The sequence below is a fragment of the Emydura macquarii genome, unplaced genomic scaffold (genome assembly GCF_026122565.2).
Source record: "Emydura macquarii macquarii isolate MOO-44397 ecotype Brisbane River unplaced genomic scaffold, CSIRO-AGI_Emac_v2 contig_1551, whole genome shotgun sequence".
Taxonomy (NCBI): domain Eukaryota; kingdom Metazoa; phylum Chordata; order Testudines; family Chelidae; genus Emydura; species Emydura macquarii.
The window spans coordinates 9,562,861-9,579,291 of NW_027131688.1; the positions used below are offsets into that span (position 1 = coordinate 9,562,861).

A 16,431-nucleotide genomic window follows, 5' to 3' on the forward strand; every position below is an offset into this window, starting at 1 on the left:
ATTGTTTCAGACCAGAAGAGAAGCTACAAAGGGGTTTTCCTTTGTCTCCCACTTTCGCTTGGCTTCCTGCTTAAAGCCCCTTTATTATGGCTTTGTGCAGGGCAGGTTAAGTTTCATGTTAATAAGAACGGCCATACTGTCCAGCTAGCCCAGTAGCCTGTCTTCCGACAGTGGCCAATGCCAGGTGCTTCAGAGGAAATGAACAGAACAGGTAATCATCAAGTGATCCATCCTGTCGTCCCATTCCCAGCTTCTGAAAAACAGGCTAGGGACACTTCAGAGCATGATTTTATACGCTGTCCATCCTGGCTAGTAGCCACTGGTGGACCTATCTTCCATGAATTTATCTAGTTGTTTTTTTTGAACCATGTTATAGTCTTGGCCTTCACAACATCCTCTGACAAAGAGTTCCACAGGTTGACTGTGTGTTTTGTGAAGAAGTACTTCCTCTTGTTTGTTTTAAACCTGCTGCCCACTAATTTCATTTGGTGACCCCTAGTTCTTGTGTTATGAGGAGTAAATAACACTTCCTTATTTACTTTATCCACACCAGTCATGATTTTATAGACTTCTAACATATCCCCCTTTACTCATCTATTTTCCAAACTGAGAAGTCCCAGTCTTACTAATCTCTCCTCATACAGTATATACATTTTATTTATAATGTAACAATCAGCACTTCTTCACTCACACTAGAATCAATTTCATTCTTCTGCTGAAAATGCAGTAACTTATTTCAAAGACATGTTTATTTATGCAGTAGAAATTATTCACAGGACAAAGTTTACTTACATGAAAGAATGACTGAACCACTATGATACCTAGCAGTGAACAAAGAAGTTATTTCCCCATCAACAGGGTTCCTTCCTGTCCAGCATAACTTGAATATGTAATCCTGTATCAGGCTGACAGCTGGAGTACTGCCAGCCTCACTTTGGCACTGAATATACAGTACTTTAACAAGTATCCATTTCCAGGGTGTTTTTTTTTTTCTTAAAAGGAATTTCATCAAAAACATTTTTCTTATTTTTTGGTGTTGAAATATGGATTGGCCTGGTTTAAATTGTTAACAATCAACGTGCCAAGTACTCCTGGAGACAAAGGACTAAAATACAGACTGAAAAACAATGTGCCACTTACCTTCCCGCTTTTAGGATGCCAGGCAAGCCTACATATTGATTTAGCATTTATCACATCGTTACACTTCTGCAGCAGTGGCCAGCTTGTCACGCATGTCTGAAAACAGAATATTTAGAGACTAGGTTCTCTAGATTTGTGAAAATCCTTCTATATTGTAAAAAAAAAAAAAAAAGGGGGGGGGGGGGGTTAAAAGTGGAGTGTGGGAAAAAAGGGTAATTATACTAGAATTGTGGAAGCAAAGTAATGACTCTTCCCCCAAATATGATAGTGAGTCTGTCTTATTATTATTATAAAGAACCATTTCCAGGTTTTATAATTTAGTGAGATATTTTTATTAAAATATAGCTATTTTATTAAAATACAAAGTAGTTTCTCAGACCACGCACATTTTTAATTAAATGCAATACAAATCAAATTGGTTATTCTCCCCAATTTATTTTCTGTAAAATCATACTGATTTTAATAGGGTTGGAGAGGGTGTGTGCGTCAGGGCAGACTTTGACCACAGAGATACAAAAAGGATTGTACAGTGCCCAAATATTACAGCATATACATTAAAATGCAAATCACAGCTATGATTTCAAAACATTGCATACCAAAAGTTAGAGTGCCAGCATTCCTATACAAAATGCATCCACAATCATAGCTTCTAATGCTAGGTCTGACAATTTAAGTGACTATTTGTCTTAAAAACTAGCTAGTCACAAGGGTATGGCTCAATCCTGCAATCAGCCCATGTATTAGTTACTTACTCCCTTTTGGAGTTCCACTATAGAATTATTTCTGCTTGAGTCCTGTTGACTCTAGATACAATTCTGCAGGACTCGGCCCTACTCTGGAGAACTACATTATTATGAGTTTTTGTTAGCATTAAACCTGCAGATTAGATTTCATCTGAATTAGGATTTTAAAAATTTTCATTTTTTCCATTTATTGCTGACACATCACAAGACAAAAGGCATTCTTTTAATTAAGATACATTTTACTGTATGCATTTTACAAAAAAGTTAAGGTTTAACTCCAAAAGGTTGGCATTTTACCTGATCTGAGATTTTCCATACTCTGACAGACCCATCACAGCTTGCTGATGTCTGTAGAAGAAAGAGTAGTTTTTAAAATGTAATTAACAATTTGTAGTAAAAGTAGCAGAAATCATGCTACAATTAGAAGTTTAAGAGCTGTGCAGCCAGCAACATACACATATACTATATGAACAGCCTTTAAAACAAACTCTCAATACATTTTATATGATTTATATTTTTCATAGTAAATAAAATATAAATCATCTTGTCTGAAAATGTATGAAACCCTTGTTCATTACAAAGCTGCTGTATTTACAAATTCTTCACAATGATATACTTAAAATGAGATGTAATTTTTTTTTCAAATCAATATTTGTTTTAAATTATGTTAGTAGCTCAACTTCTCCCCTCAGATGTAAGGACAATACTAAAAATTTCACAATGAGCATGTAGTGTAGGGAAGTAAAGTTAAAGTTATTGGAGATGGTTTGATATTCAGATGATCCTGTGGATATCCCATATTCAGTAGAAACAGGTGAAATAAAGTTTGTGCCTGCAGATCATTTTGATTTCAGATCCTATAAGAAACATAAAATATGAACTATTGGAGGAAAAAGCAGTACAAGGCAGAAAGTGACAGAAAAATGTTTTACCAAAAAAGCATCTTGAGGATCAAAAGACAGACTCAGGACAGGGGCATCATGTCCTCGGAATGTTTTCTGCTGGCTGCTATCCGTCACCTCCACAACTTTGACCATAAAATCACTGCAGATGAGAGCAAAGTACTTAATTAACCAGATTACATTAATACTGAGAGGCAGACTCTTATTCTGCTTAAACTGAAGAAACTGTGAGTTCTATTTTATTGATCTATTGGGGGAGAGGGTGCTTTTTTAATTACATCTATCACTGTAGAATCTATGTGAAAATGGAAGCCTTGCCATTTACTTCAATGGGAGTAGCAGCAGGCCATCAATATCAGAATAGAACAACTTTCCCCCTAAATTAAAGGGGAAATGGGATGCCTTTAATAAGAAATCAAATGTGTGTCAATCACACACACACACCCCTTATTTATAACGATATTACACAATGTCATTTTAGACAAATATCACATAAACCTGTATTTTGGCTTTTGATAGAAATATCTACTTATTTTATCAGTACCACAACTGATTGACTTATCTTGTTAAATAGCTGCTACATATGCTCATTAAGCTTGTTTGCTAACAATCTTTATGAAACTGAAATATTTAGTGTAAAAAATGCATTAGCTAATTTTAAAATTTGGATCTTTTCCAATATTATGATCCAACCTAGCCCACAATTAAGAATACTACTAACTTTTAAACCATATTAGCCCCCACAATAGCATCTTAATCCAGCACTTCTCCCACAAGATTAAAAATAATGTATAATTTAAAAATACTTGAACTAATGTTTCTGCTGTATGAAAAAAAAATAATACTAGATTCAGTTCGGAGTACATTTTTGTAGTTGACATATGAACTGCTTAAAAACAGGATTATTATGCACTTCCCTAAAAATATCTTAATACCATTAACGAGTTGCAATCTACACATTCATTAAATAAATCTAAATTTAGGCCCCAATCCTGCAAGTCTTAAGAATAATCACAACTCTTTTCAGGACCACAACCACAGTTTCTGCAAGATACTAAGGGCTTGTCTACCCTGTATGGCAAAGCGCTTTAGAGGAGTATGATTTGTAGAGCGCTCTAAAGGGGACAAAGTAGTCCCTGTTATCCCAAACTAGGTACCTATGAGAGCGCTCCAGCATGATATACACAGGGCAGTTAGAGCGCAACGTATTACAGAGTTCAATAGATCACGCTTCTCAGGTGCACTTTGCCATGCTGCATAAACAAGCCTGAAATATTTTAGTCTAACAAAAAAAATTAGCCACAGAAATAAGTGTATAAATTGTATTCTTTTATATTCGTATTACTACCATTTTAGGATGTTGATAACATGCATGGCAAATTTAAAACAAAACAGTTGATGGAGTTTACCTTTTAAACAAAGTACATAAATATTTCTAAATAGATTGGGTGAACCTTGTGACAGTTCATATGTTCTGCATTTGAGTAGAATGTACGGTCGACTCACAAATTCTGGACTTCAAGTTAAAAATTGAAAACTTATGATAATTAAAATAAAAACAATTTATTTGCGTTCCTTATTTTGTATGCCACCCTCTCTTTTACCAGTATTATAGCAGAAATCTCCAGGTGGAACTGTTACAGTCTTTCAAGTTCTTAGCATGGGAGGACTGTTCAGTCTGAAGAAATACTGTATTTTTGTTAGGTGATGCTTTTCTTTTCAGGAATGCTGTTGCAAGCAGCAGGAGAATGCTCTCTGCTTTAATCTAACTAGAGTCAATTCTTGGGGAAGAGTTGCTCTCTGGAAACTGGGCATTGGCACTTTGTCTAAAATTAACGAATAAGTGGATTGTTTTACCACCTCTGTTAAAAAACTGGTGTACATAGTATAAAATAAACAAGTTGCTCGAGATATTAACTAGACTTTGAGTCACTCATTTCTCCTCTTCAGGGGCAAGAGGGTAATCCTGCACTCGACATTTACTACTGCTCTGCAGAGGGGTGACAATATATTGTTAGAAAATAATGCCCCAATTCAACAAACATACACATGCTTAATTTATTCATGGGCATTAGCATTTGCAGTACTGCATTCCTAAACTGTTAATAATACTATGATTCTTAATACAAAGTTATTAACTAAAGCCCTCATCCTGCAATGAGCTCCATATGGGCCAACCCTTGCACCTGCACAAAGCAAGTCCCTGAAGAATATAAACTACATCTGGAAACTAGATGTTGTGGGACAGTTGTTTATGGGGCCCAACCTCTACCATAAAAGTTTTTCTTAATGGCCTCCTCCATTTGATTTTTTTCCTTTCTATGAAGGCCTTTTAAGGCATTGTAAAATCTTCACAAAATGCAGATTAATTTAGGATATTGCCAATAAAAGTCACATCCCAGGAACTTGCTAATGTTCCAAATAAACTGTGGCTATTGGCTTGTCCCACATCAAGATCAAATTACCTGGATCCAGCAGCAATTTTGGTACCATCCTTGTTAAAGACAACATGGTTTGCATTTGTGGTGAAACGAGTCAGGATGCCATCAGGAGCTCCTTCAGGGAATGTATGAATCTGAACAGTATTGTTAGATACTGCAGTAACCAGTCTTCCATTCTACAAATGAAATAAATAAATTCCGGAATTGGTGGATTAAAGAAAAATACTTTGGTCCAAGGAACAGAAAGTCACTGTGATCTTCTCTATATTTCCATAGATAATCTTGAATAGTTCTACAAGAGCTTCTGGTTTTAAAGAGAAGCAGCAGCAGGGAAATGTTCCTTCCACTTATATTTCTTCCCCTTCCTGTTCCTCCCACACACCCACAAAAAAAATTAACAGAAACCAAGAAGAAAAATTTCAACTAACAAGTACAACCCCAATCAGTCCTCAGCTCCCAGCCCCCTTGACTGCTCATGAAGTCAGTAAGAGCCTCCTGATTGGGTGGACCTGGCTCCAGTGCCAGCAGAGCCCTCGTGGAGCAGTGACCGCAGGGTGCAGGGAAGCCTTCCAGCACACAGCCCACAGCTACCCCCCTTCCTGTACCCAGAGCTACCTCTTCTGTCTGCACATAGACTCTAGCTACCCCTCTCCCTGCATCTTTGGCTATACCCCTGCTTGCATTCAGCTCCTAGCTGCCCCCTGCCTGCACCGTGAGCACTTTTCAAACTTTTTGAGCTGAGCCGTCCCCCACTTTGAGTTATAATTTTTGTTTGTGCCCCCTCCGCCCCCAACCCAGACAAACTGAGTGGCCTGCAGAAGTGAGTCAGAGGGTGAAGGTGATGTACTCTCCCTGGCCCCACTACCATGCAGAGCCAGCCTGACTTCCATCAGATCCTGCCTCCTCCCCCGCCAAATATCTAGTGGGGTCCAGCAGTGTTTGGTGCACGGTCTGGTACTATTCAACATTTTCATTAATGACTTGGATAATGGAGTGGAGAGGATGCTTATAACATTTGCAGATGACATCAAGCTGGGAGGGGTTGCAAGCACTCTGGAGGACAGTATTAACAAATTAGAGAATTGGTCTGAAATCAACAAGATGAAATTCAATAAAGACAAATGCAAAGCACTTCATTTAGGAAAGAAAAATAAAATGCACAACTACAAAATGGGAAATAATTGGCTAAATGGTAGTACTGCTGAAAAGGATCTGGGAGTTATTGTGGATCACAAATTGCATGAGTCAACAATGTGATGCAGTAGCCAAAAAGGCTAATATCATTCTGGGGTGCATTCACATGAATGTCGTATGTGAGACACGGGAGGTGATTGCTCTACTTAGCACTGGCGAGGCCTCATCTAGAGTGCTGGGTCCAATTCTGGGCACCATACTTTAAGAAAGATATGGACAAATTAGAGAGAATCCAGAGGACAGCAACAAAAAGTATAAAAGATTTACAAAACCTGACCAATGAGAAAACATTAAAAAAACTGGGCATGTTTAGTCTTGAAAAAAGAAGACAATCGGGGGGACCTCATAACAGTCTTCAAATATGTTAAGGGCTGTTATAAAGAGGACCATGACTGATTCTTCATCATGTCCACTGAAGGTGGGACAGGAAGAAATGGGCTTAATCTGCAGCAAGGGAGATTTAGATTAGATATTAGGAAAACTTTCTAATTATAAGTGTAGTTAAGCTCTGGAATAGGCTTCTAAGGGAGGCTGTGAAATCCCCATCGCTGCAGGTTTTTAAGAACAGGTTAGTCAAACACATGTCAGGGATGGTCTAGGTTTACTTGGTCCTGCCACAGTGCAGGGGGCTGCACCACATGACCTCTTGAGGTTCCTTCCAGCCCTACATTTCTATGATCGTATGATTAAGACAGATCCTTTTAATCTCATGTAAGATGCGTCTCTGACAACATTAATAAAATAAGTTAGCTTTCAACAAATACAGTAGCCTGTGTTATATAACTTAATGCAATGAGTTATATGCTTAACATTAAATCAAGTTATTGGATTTGCTAAATCCAATGTCATTCTAGCTCCAGTCCTGCAAATATTTCCATGCATGTCAGTGGTCCCATTGAGTTCACATACATACAGTTAAGCACGAGGAAGATTTTGCAATTGCAAAGTATATATCAGCACCCATATTGCACATTTCATAGGAAATGTTCTACTAATACCTTTAAAGCAAATGAATACGCTTTTTCTCCCACACTGATGGACTTAGGATCATCATCATCCAGGTTTTCCCATATCCTAACATCTCCATCACTGCCACAAGTTACAATACAGCTGTTAAGAAAATAACATCACTATTAACATTTGCACATAGCAGGGTTATTGTGATTTTCCTCAACCCAAAATATGAGAAAAAATGTTTACAAAATTCATGTTTTTATTAAATGAAACATTTTAAGTATATTTATTCTTCAAATAATATGAAAAACACTCATTATCCAGCACGAAAAGTCTGCAATTTTGCTAGTAAACACAATAATTGAGTCCATGTCTACTAATTAGATATGCCTATCACTCTTTTGTATCTGCCCTTAGATACTCATACACTTACCAGCCAATGCATTTTTCAGTAGCTAGGGATAAATTTTCAACAGCACAAAGGAAAGTTAGGAGCTCAACTTGCACTGACTTTCACGGAGAGTTGGGCATCCAACTGTCTTTTGTGCCTCTGAAAATCTGCCCCCCCTCCAGCCAGTCACAAAGTTTTGGCCAAATCTGAATGTGCTGAAACACACTTGATTGAAGCGGAGATAGCTGTACAGAACTGCAGGCCTTTTAAAAACTATCAAGATTATGAATTCAACTCTCCTATCTTCCATGATTTCACTTCTACAACTTCGACGCAACGAACTGAGACACAACCTCCTTCACAAACAGAGATTTGGAGCAGTAATCTGAATCTCCCATTTTAAATGCTAGAATGATCTCAGAATTCCATTACTTCATCTACTCTTCATCCTCTTCTCATTGTACTTCGTTCAACCCAAGGCATTTGTACATGCTATCAGTCAGGTTGGCTAAGTAATGGAATGCTTTTTTAACTTCTCTCAATCGTTTTTTGAATTTTGTCCTTTTGTGGATTTGTTTTTTTGTTGGTAGATCAAGCCCCATACCATTCTGACACTAATACCCTCTTTTAATATACTCAGACCACAACTACACTACAAAATTAAGTTGACCTAACTTGCATCAGCGTACAGCCGTCACAGTAATTACATCATGTGTCCGTGTCTACACTTTATTCCTTGTGTTGGCGGTGCACTTCCTTACCAGGAGCACTTGCACAGATTGAACTGTCAATGTAGGGCACTGCGGGACAGCTTTTGAATAGCAGCAGCAGTCAATGTAAGCAATACAGTGTCTAGACTGACAATGCATTGACCTAACTAAATCGACACTGACTCTACACCTCTCGTGGAGGTGGAGTTATTGAGGCCTGATCTATACTGACAATGTAGGTCGACGGAATGCGGCTTCTGTCGACGACAAAGTATGCGTCTCCACTGGCACATCAGTTCCACTGACCTAAATCACGGTAAAATTTAACTTAATAAAACCACCTCCGCAAGTGGCATAGCACTGAAGTCGAATTCTATGGGTCGAATGAGCATCAGTGCAGGCAGAGCGCAAGAGAAATCAACGTCATTGGCTTCCAGGAGGTATCCATAATGTCTGTTGTTACTGCTCTGGACATTCACACTCTGCTGCACTGTGGCCACGTAAACAGCTCCTCCCCTCAAGCTCCAGGAAAATTTGAATTCCCATTTCCTGTTAGGTCAGTGTGGAGAGAGCTTGCCAGCACAACTGATCATGGCGACTGCACACCACAAACGCACTCCAGCCTGGACCCAACTTGAGGTCTTGGATCTCATCAGTCTGTGGGGCGAAGAGTCTGTTCTGGCTCAGCTCCAAGCCAGAAAAAGAAATTTGGATATCTATGAGACGATATCTCGCAGCATGTTGGAGACGGGGCAGAACAGGGATGAGCAGCAGTGTCGCATTAAGATCAAAGAGCTGAGGCAGGCGTATTAGAAAACTAGAGAAGCGAACAGTCATTCTGGTCCGTCACCTAAAACATGCTGCTTTTACAAGAAGCTGCATGTGATTCTCAGCGGAGACCCAATCACTGTGCCACAACGCAGCGTTGATATCTCGGGGGAATCCGAAGCCAGGATGAATGAGGACGAGTCTGTGGACGAGAAGGAGGAGGATGAGGAGAAGAACAGGGTGCAGGCGAGTGGGGTGTCCCTTCTCCCTGAAAGCCAGAAGCTGTTTGCTACACAGGAGCAGCCTAGCTGGACACAGGAAACCATGACTGATTGGGATGCCAGGGAAGGCACATCTGGTGAATATACACTGCAAATTGCAACTCTTTGGTTATATCCCCAGTCCAGAATCTTGTACCTGCGGGAAGTGGTACTTGTGGTGGTGGGGCTGTGCTTCTTCGTTGTTGGTGTGCTTAAGCATTGGTTTCACCTCAAAAAAGATTATTTACATGCACTGCGATGCTCCGAGAATTCTCCATCGGTATTTCCAGGAAGCTTTCATGTAAGTACTCTGCAATCCTTTGCGGAAGGTTTCTTGGGAGGGCAGCCTTATTTCTTCCACTGCAATAGGACACTTTCCCCCGCCACTCTGTTATTAATTGTGCAGGTATCATCATGGAACATAGTACAGCAGCACAAGGACCAAGCCTGTAGCCAGATACTTGCAGCAAATCCTCCCTTTCTGCCTGTGTGACTCTCAGCAGACTGATATCACTCATGCTTACCTAGGAAAGATGGTGCACGTTTATATTACCCGCCCAAGACAGTTTTTTTTTTTACTGTGTGTTATTCCGCAGGCAGGGATGGTTTCTTGGTTCAGCACACCGCAAGTCACTAAGCAGGACGTTGTTGCTACGGGCCTCTGGAATTCGCAAACAGGTGTCCATTTTTTTCCTCCAGAGATGGTTAACCTCTACCCACCCCACACCCCTTCCACCGCCTCTTAAAAGTCTGATTTATGGAGGACAATGGGAGTCCAAAATCCAGGCTGCTCTGGGACGCATGGACTTGTGCATCACAGGTACCAGGGATTTCCCTAATATAGATGCAACAGCCCCTTCTTACCCTGGCTAGAAAGGCACTCCAACCCATGCAATAGTTAGAGAATGGTATGCGGTTCTAGCCTTCTCTTGGGAATGTCCAGGGCACTTATTTTTACATTGTAACACTGTTTTACATCCATGGGACGAGTTAACAATGGGTACCTTGTGCTTTGCTTCCCTTACAGTGGACAACGTGGCCTTCAACACATCGTCTCATACTCTAGCAGAGAGCCTGTTGCAGATAAGAAGGCGAAAAAAAACCCACCTCAGAATAACATGTTCAATGAGATAATGAACGCCTCTACGGCTACTGACACAGAGCTAAGAGCGTGGAGGATTTCATTATCAGACAAACTGAACTTGGATATGGACAGCAGGAAGGCAGCACAGGAGTGTGAGCATTCAACACAAAATGAGATTCTGCGTATAATGCATAATCAGTCAGACATATTGAGGCATCTGGCTGAGGTTCAGGAAGCTAAGCGGCAGAAGAGACTCCCTCTGCAGCCCCTGCAAAACTCTGAGCTAACGCACTCTTTCCTAGCTCCCACCTCAAGTGGTCTAGGAGGAGGCTGAGCAGGGTGCAGTATGTGCTCCGCTCGTCGCCGGTTGAGGGGAACAGAAAGAGGCGACAGCCCCTTTAAGAAGTGGGAATGTGTGATTCTTTCCAGTGTGCACAGCCAAAATGAGCTCTGTATCCCCTCTCAGCACCCAGACTATGCATGCGGAATGTTAAATTATCTTCCTTTTCCCCCCCTCTGTGAAGGATCACTAATAAAATAGTACTGCTTTACAATTCATTACTGTTTATTTATTGATAAGAGAGGAATAAAGGGAGAGAGGGAGGGGAAACTGTATTGGTGGGGATGGGTAGGGAATGCAAAGTGAAAGCACAGCACAGATAAGCGATGCACATTACTGTTGTGTCTCATTGCAAAAGCGGTTTTTCAGTGCTTCCCTGAGGCGCAACGCTCCGTGATTGGCTCTCAGTGTTGCACTGGCATTTGGCTATTCAAAATTGGCAGCCAGCCTATCTGTCTCCAAAACCCAACCCATGGGAACTTCTCCCCCTTTGTCTCACATACATTATGGAGCACACAGCAGGCAGAGATAACTATTGGGACGTTTCTTTCACTGAGGTCTAACCTAGTGAGCAAACCACGCCAGCGTGCCTTTAAACATCCAGATGCACATTCCACCACCATTCTGCACTTGCTGAGCCTATTATTGAAATGCTCCTTCTCACTGTCCAGGTGCCCGGTGTAGGGCTTCATTAGCCGGGGAGCAAGGGGTAGGCAGGACCCCCCAGGATCATGATTGGCATTTCAACATTGCCAATATTTATTTTTTAATCAAGGAAGAAAGTGCCCACCTGCATCTTTTTTAACAGACCCGAGTTCTGCCCACCTGCATCTTTTTTAACAGACCTGAGTTCTGCCCACCTGCATCTTTTTTAACAGACCTGAGTTCTGCCCACCTGCATCTTTTTTAACAGACCCGAGTCATGCCCTTTCCAGACCACCCCACACTGATGTCAGTGAAGCGTCCCCTGTGATCCACAAGGGCCTGCAACACCATTGAGAAGTATCTCTTTCAAGTTATGTACTCTGTAGCAAGGTGGTCCGGTGCTAAGATAGGGATGTGTATGCCATCTATGGCCCCTCCACAGTTAGGGAACCCCATTGCGGAAAAGCCTTCCACTATGTCCTCCACGTTTCCCAAAGTCACTACCCTTCTTAGCAGAAGTCTATTAATAGCACGGCACACTTGTATCACAGCTGCTCCCACAGTGGATTTACCGACTCTGAATTGATTCACAACTGACTGGTAGCAGTCTGGCGTTGCTAGCTTCCACAGAGCGATGGCCACTCTCTTCTCCAGTCAGAGCGGGTCTCAAGCGAGTATTCATGCATTTCAGGGCTGGGGACAGCTCTGCGCAAAGTTCCAAGAAAGTGGCCTTTCACATACGAAAGTTCTGCAGCCACTGCTCATCATCCCACACGTTCATAAGTATGCGATCCCACCAGTCACTGCTTGTTTCCCAGGACAAGAAGTGGCACACCACTGCCTGCAGATGGTGAGTGACAGCGTGCAGCAAATGGGAACTGTTTCATTCTATGGCTTGTAGCAAGGCGGCCTCAGTAACATCGCAATTTTCAGCAGTGCGGCTCCTGTAGAATAAGTCATGAAGTGTTTGTGATGCTCACAATAATAGTTGCAGAGCTGAGCGGGCTCCATTCCTCTCAGGCAATTGTGTAGCACAGAGTGAAGGGTTTGAAAAAATGGCGCAAAAAGGCAATCGTCAGTTTGTTTGGACTGGGACAAGGAGGGAGGGATGCTGCATTATGGGAGGATTAAAACCTTCCCAAACGCCACTGCGGGTAATTGCACTATTGGATAGCTACCCATAGTGCACTGCTTTGATTGCCGACATAAGCGCAGATGGTGGGGATGCAATCCCCCAACGCAATGAGCATGGTGTGATCACGCTCATTCAAATTCTGCAGCTCGGCGGGTGAAGGTCGATTTAAATTAAATCTACTTCACTCTGCAGTGTAGACATAACCTAAGTCAGCATAGTTACATCAGTGGGAGCAAAATTTGAGTGTAGACACTTACATAGTTAGGTTGATATAAGCTGCCTTGCATCGATCTAACTCTGTAGTGTAGACCAGGCTCAGTTTCAATTCAGCAGCATTATCACACTACACCTGGGTAGATCCAAAGAATTGAAAACCATACAACAGGCTAGTCTACATTGAAAACTTACATTGGCATAGCTACATCTCTGAGGGTTGTGAAAAATCCACACCTCTGAGAGATGTAGCTATGCCAACCTAACCCCTGATGTAGACAGGGCTAGATTGATGGAAGAATTCTTCCTTTGACCTAGCTACCACTTCTTAGGGAGGTGGATTAACTACAGTGATGGGAGAACCCTTCCCATCGCTGTAGTGAGTGTCTACACTCAAAACACTACAGTGGTGTAGCTGGAGAACAACAGCTGTACTGCTATGGCATTTAAGTGTAGACATAGCCTACATCTCACCACCTTTACCCTGACTTGTTTGTTACTTTGTTATATAACGTATGTATATGTGTGTATGTACAGTTTTGTTTAATTGTGTATATTGTATATTTGAGCTGATTATTTTAAAGTCATAATGTTAATACTGTATACAGAAGTTTGTTTTTTATTACAGTAAGAAATTGAATATGTGACCAAACTTTGTACTCTTTTCCCTGCAATTGTATGGTACGCTTGTAGTGTTATAATTATAATTAAATAACATAGCATTGGAATGTAGGAATTAAGGTTGTTTTTTTCTGTGCAATCTTCAGTTCTTTGATGTGTGCATGCAAAGAGCCATTGTATTGCAGAGCTGCAATTGAGCATGTTACAAAGGGTGTTAGTGGAGTGGAGTGTCATAATGGTAGTGGGACAATGCTTGTAGGTTGGCATTGCGCTGGGGTGCCTGCTGTCTTAACTTATGATTTCCTTATTTTTTAGCATTTGAATTGTTATAAAACACACTGACTTTAAGTGACCCTGACTTTAAGTGAACAAAGTCTCTTGTTAGGAAGATTAAAGTTACCCGGCAAAATCTTCACATAGGGCCTGATCCAAAGCTCATTGCAGACAACAGTAGTCTTTCAACTGACCTCAGTTAGATATGGAACAGGCCCTTAACACATTTAACTTTTGCTTCTTGAGTTTTCTCTAGACTACAAGTTAATGGAGAATGTTTGGTTTATATTCTTTCAACTTCAAATAAAATAACAGTCCAAGATCTAAACCAAACAGACACTAAAACTTAGCAAGCCAATAGCTGGATCTATGCAGCTACATTTTGGATTTCCAATGTCTATATGCACATAACACTTTTCCTCAGTCTGCCTCATTTCTACTACAACCTGTGGGACTACTCATGGGCGTTAAGTTAATTGCATGTGTAAGTCATTGCATGATTGAGGCATCAGAATGTAAAGGCCTTATAACCAACTCTCAGCAAAGTCTAAGGAACAGAGGAATTGCCAGACTGGGTCAGACCCAAAGTTAATCCAGTCCAGTATCCTATCTCTGTCAATGACCAGTACCAGATGCTTTATAGAAAGGTGTAAGAACCATGACAGATGTGGGATAATCTGCCCTCCACATTATATCTCATCCTGACCGCTAAAATTTAGAAATTGGTTTAAACCCTGAATCCCTTCCAAAGTTTTTACCATCATTAATTAGGACAAATCCAGGTATTCTTGATGTGAATATCTGGAGCTGTCCTAATTTTTCACTAGGAGGGTGGTGAAGCACTGGAATGGGTTACCTAGGGAGGTGGTGGAATCTCCATCTTTGGAGGTTTTTAAGATGCGGCTTGACAAAACCCTGGCTGGGATTATTTAGCTGAGGTTAGTCCTGGTTAGTCCTCTTTGAGCAGGGGGTTGGACTAGATGACATCCTGAGGTCCCTTCCAACTCTATGATTCTAATTAATAATGATAAAAATATCATATAAATATCCAATAATTTTTTTTAACCTTGTAAAGATCTCTGCCTCAGTGACTTTCTGTGGCAGTGAGTTCCACAGTTTAATTACACATCTGTGAAAAAGTATTTCTATTTATTGGTGTTGAATTTCCCACCTTTCAATTTCATTGACTGTACCCTTCTTCTTGAGCTATGAAACATGGACAGCAGAAGCTCTTGATCTACCTTCTCTATACTGGTCATTATTTTAATACACTTGTATCATGTCCCCTTTTACTCAACTCCTTTCTAAAGTAAACAATCCTAATCTTTTCAACATCTCTTCATACAAGAGTTTTGCCAGGCCTGTGAACATTCTCATCACTCTTCTCTACCCCCTTCTAGTTCTGCAATATCAATGGCACTGCTTGTACACATATGAACTACTCAAGAAGTCCTACAGTCAATAATTTACCTTCCAGAGTCATCAAAGCAGACATCTGTGTGGCCTTCTGTGTGCCCATAGCGCATTGGCTTTTGTGTTGAAGGCATCTTCTCTCTTATCTATATAATCAAAAAAAAATTTAAAGCTTTATAGAACAAACATAAGCGATTTGTTAGTGTTAATAACAGGAAAACACTATTCAAACTTCAGTAGTTAAAACATTTTGATGCAGTGATATTTTTGCAAGATCTTTTTCCTGTTAAAGAGCTTGACAGTGTTCATAAGCATCACTTCAAAATATCTGTATTTTGAAAAATATTACTAAAAAATACAATGAAGGAAAATGAGGAAATTTGGAGGGGGGGATTAGCAAATACTGCAGTATTTCTAGTTAAACAAATACACACGGAGAGCATACCACTTTACTATATGAGAGTTAAACTGATCAGAACTTTATTAACAACTGTCAACCCATGCCAAAAGAGTTAGTGTGCCACCGAGTAGTGCAACTGTATCCAAGCAGGCAGAACCATGCACCCATGTAGAGCTCCAATGACTTTAGCGGGATCTCATGCAAACACAAGGGTTCACCTGGGTGGATCCAACTGAAGGACTGGGGCTCACGTAAGCAACACCAATGGCTTTGTGACAAGCCTGTACCTTTATTATGAGGGAAATAAATATGGATAAACATCAGATCCAAATAACAGTCACTTCAAAGTATGTAACTGGAACAGAAGACTTTTTTTAAAAGCCATCTAATCTACAATTCTACATATGATCTAAGTTGTATTGGTATAAGCAGAATAGTTCGGTATTTTAAACTCTTCATGAACTGACTTGAGACTGAACCACAGACAGACAGACAGACAGACAGACACACACACACACACACACACCCCTTCATTTTTACTTGTGTTTTTTGAAGGTCCACGAGAACATTGTTAAACACAGTGGCTCTTAAAATAAGAAAACTGCCTCCACATGTCTGCTTTTTCTAATACCTGAAGAGTTTCTATTCTACCCTGACAGCAAACCTATAAAGTGGATAAAACTTCAAAATACACAATGTATATAGGTCTGTTATATAAATGTCCTGATATATTTTATTTGTTACGATTTATGGTAAAAACTGACTTTAGCAACCTCCCAGGGAACCGGTGAAAACCATTTGCCT

General features: G+C 40.5%; 1 protein-coding gene across 1 annotated transcript in view; it reads right to left on the reverse strand.

Moving 5' to 3' along the window:
* WDHD1 (WD repeat and HMG-box DNA binding protein 1) overlaps positions 1-15,368 on the reverse strand; it is a 45,827-nt gene extending 30,459 nt beyond the window's left edge. The window contains exons 1-6 of the mRNA XM_067554808.1: positions 15,285-15,368; positions 7,419-7,530; positions 5,251-5,402; positions 2,816-2,927; positions 2,181-2,231; positions 1,141-1,236 (exon numbers count right to left, since the gene is read on the reverse strand). Of these exons, the coding sequence (XP_067410909.1) occupies positions 1,141-1,236; positions 2,181-2,231; positions 2,816-2,927; positions 5,251-5,402; positions 7,419-7,530; positions 15,285-15,361 (600 nt within the window). The 5' untranslated portion in view covers positions 15,362-15,368. The remainder of the gene's footprint in view (positions 1-1,140; positions 1,237-2,180; positions 2,232-2,815; positions 2,928-5,250; positions 5,403-7,418; positions 7,531-15,284) is intronic.
* Between the last annotated feature and the right edge of the window lie 1,063 nt (positions 15,369-16,431).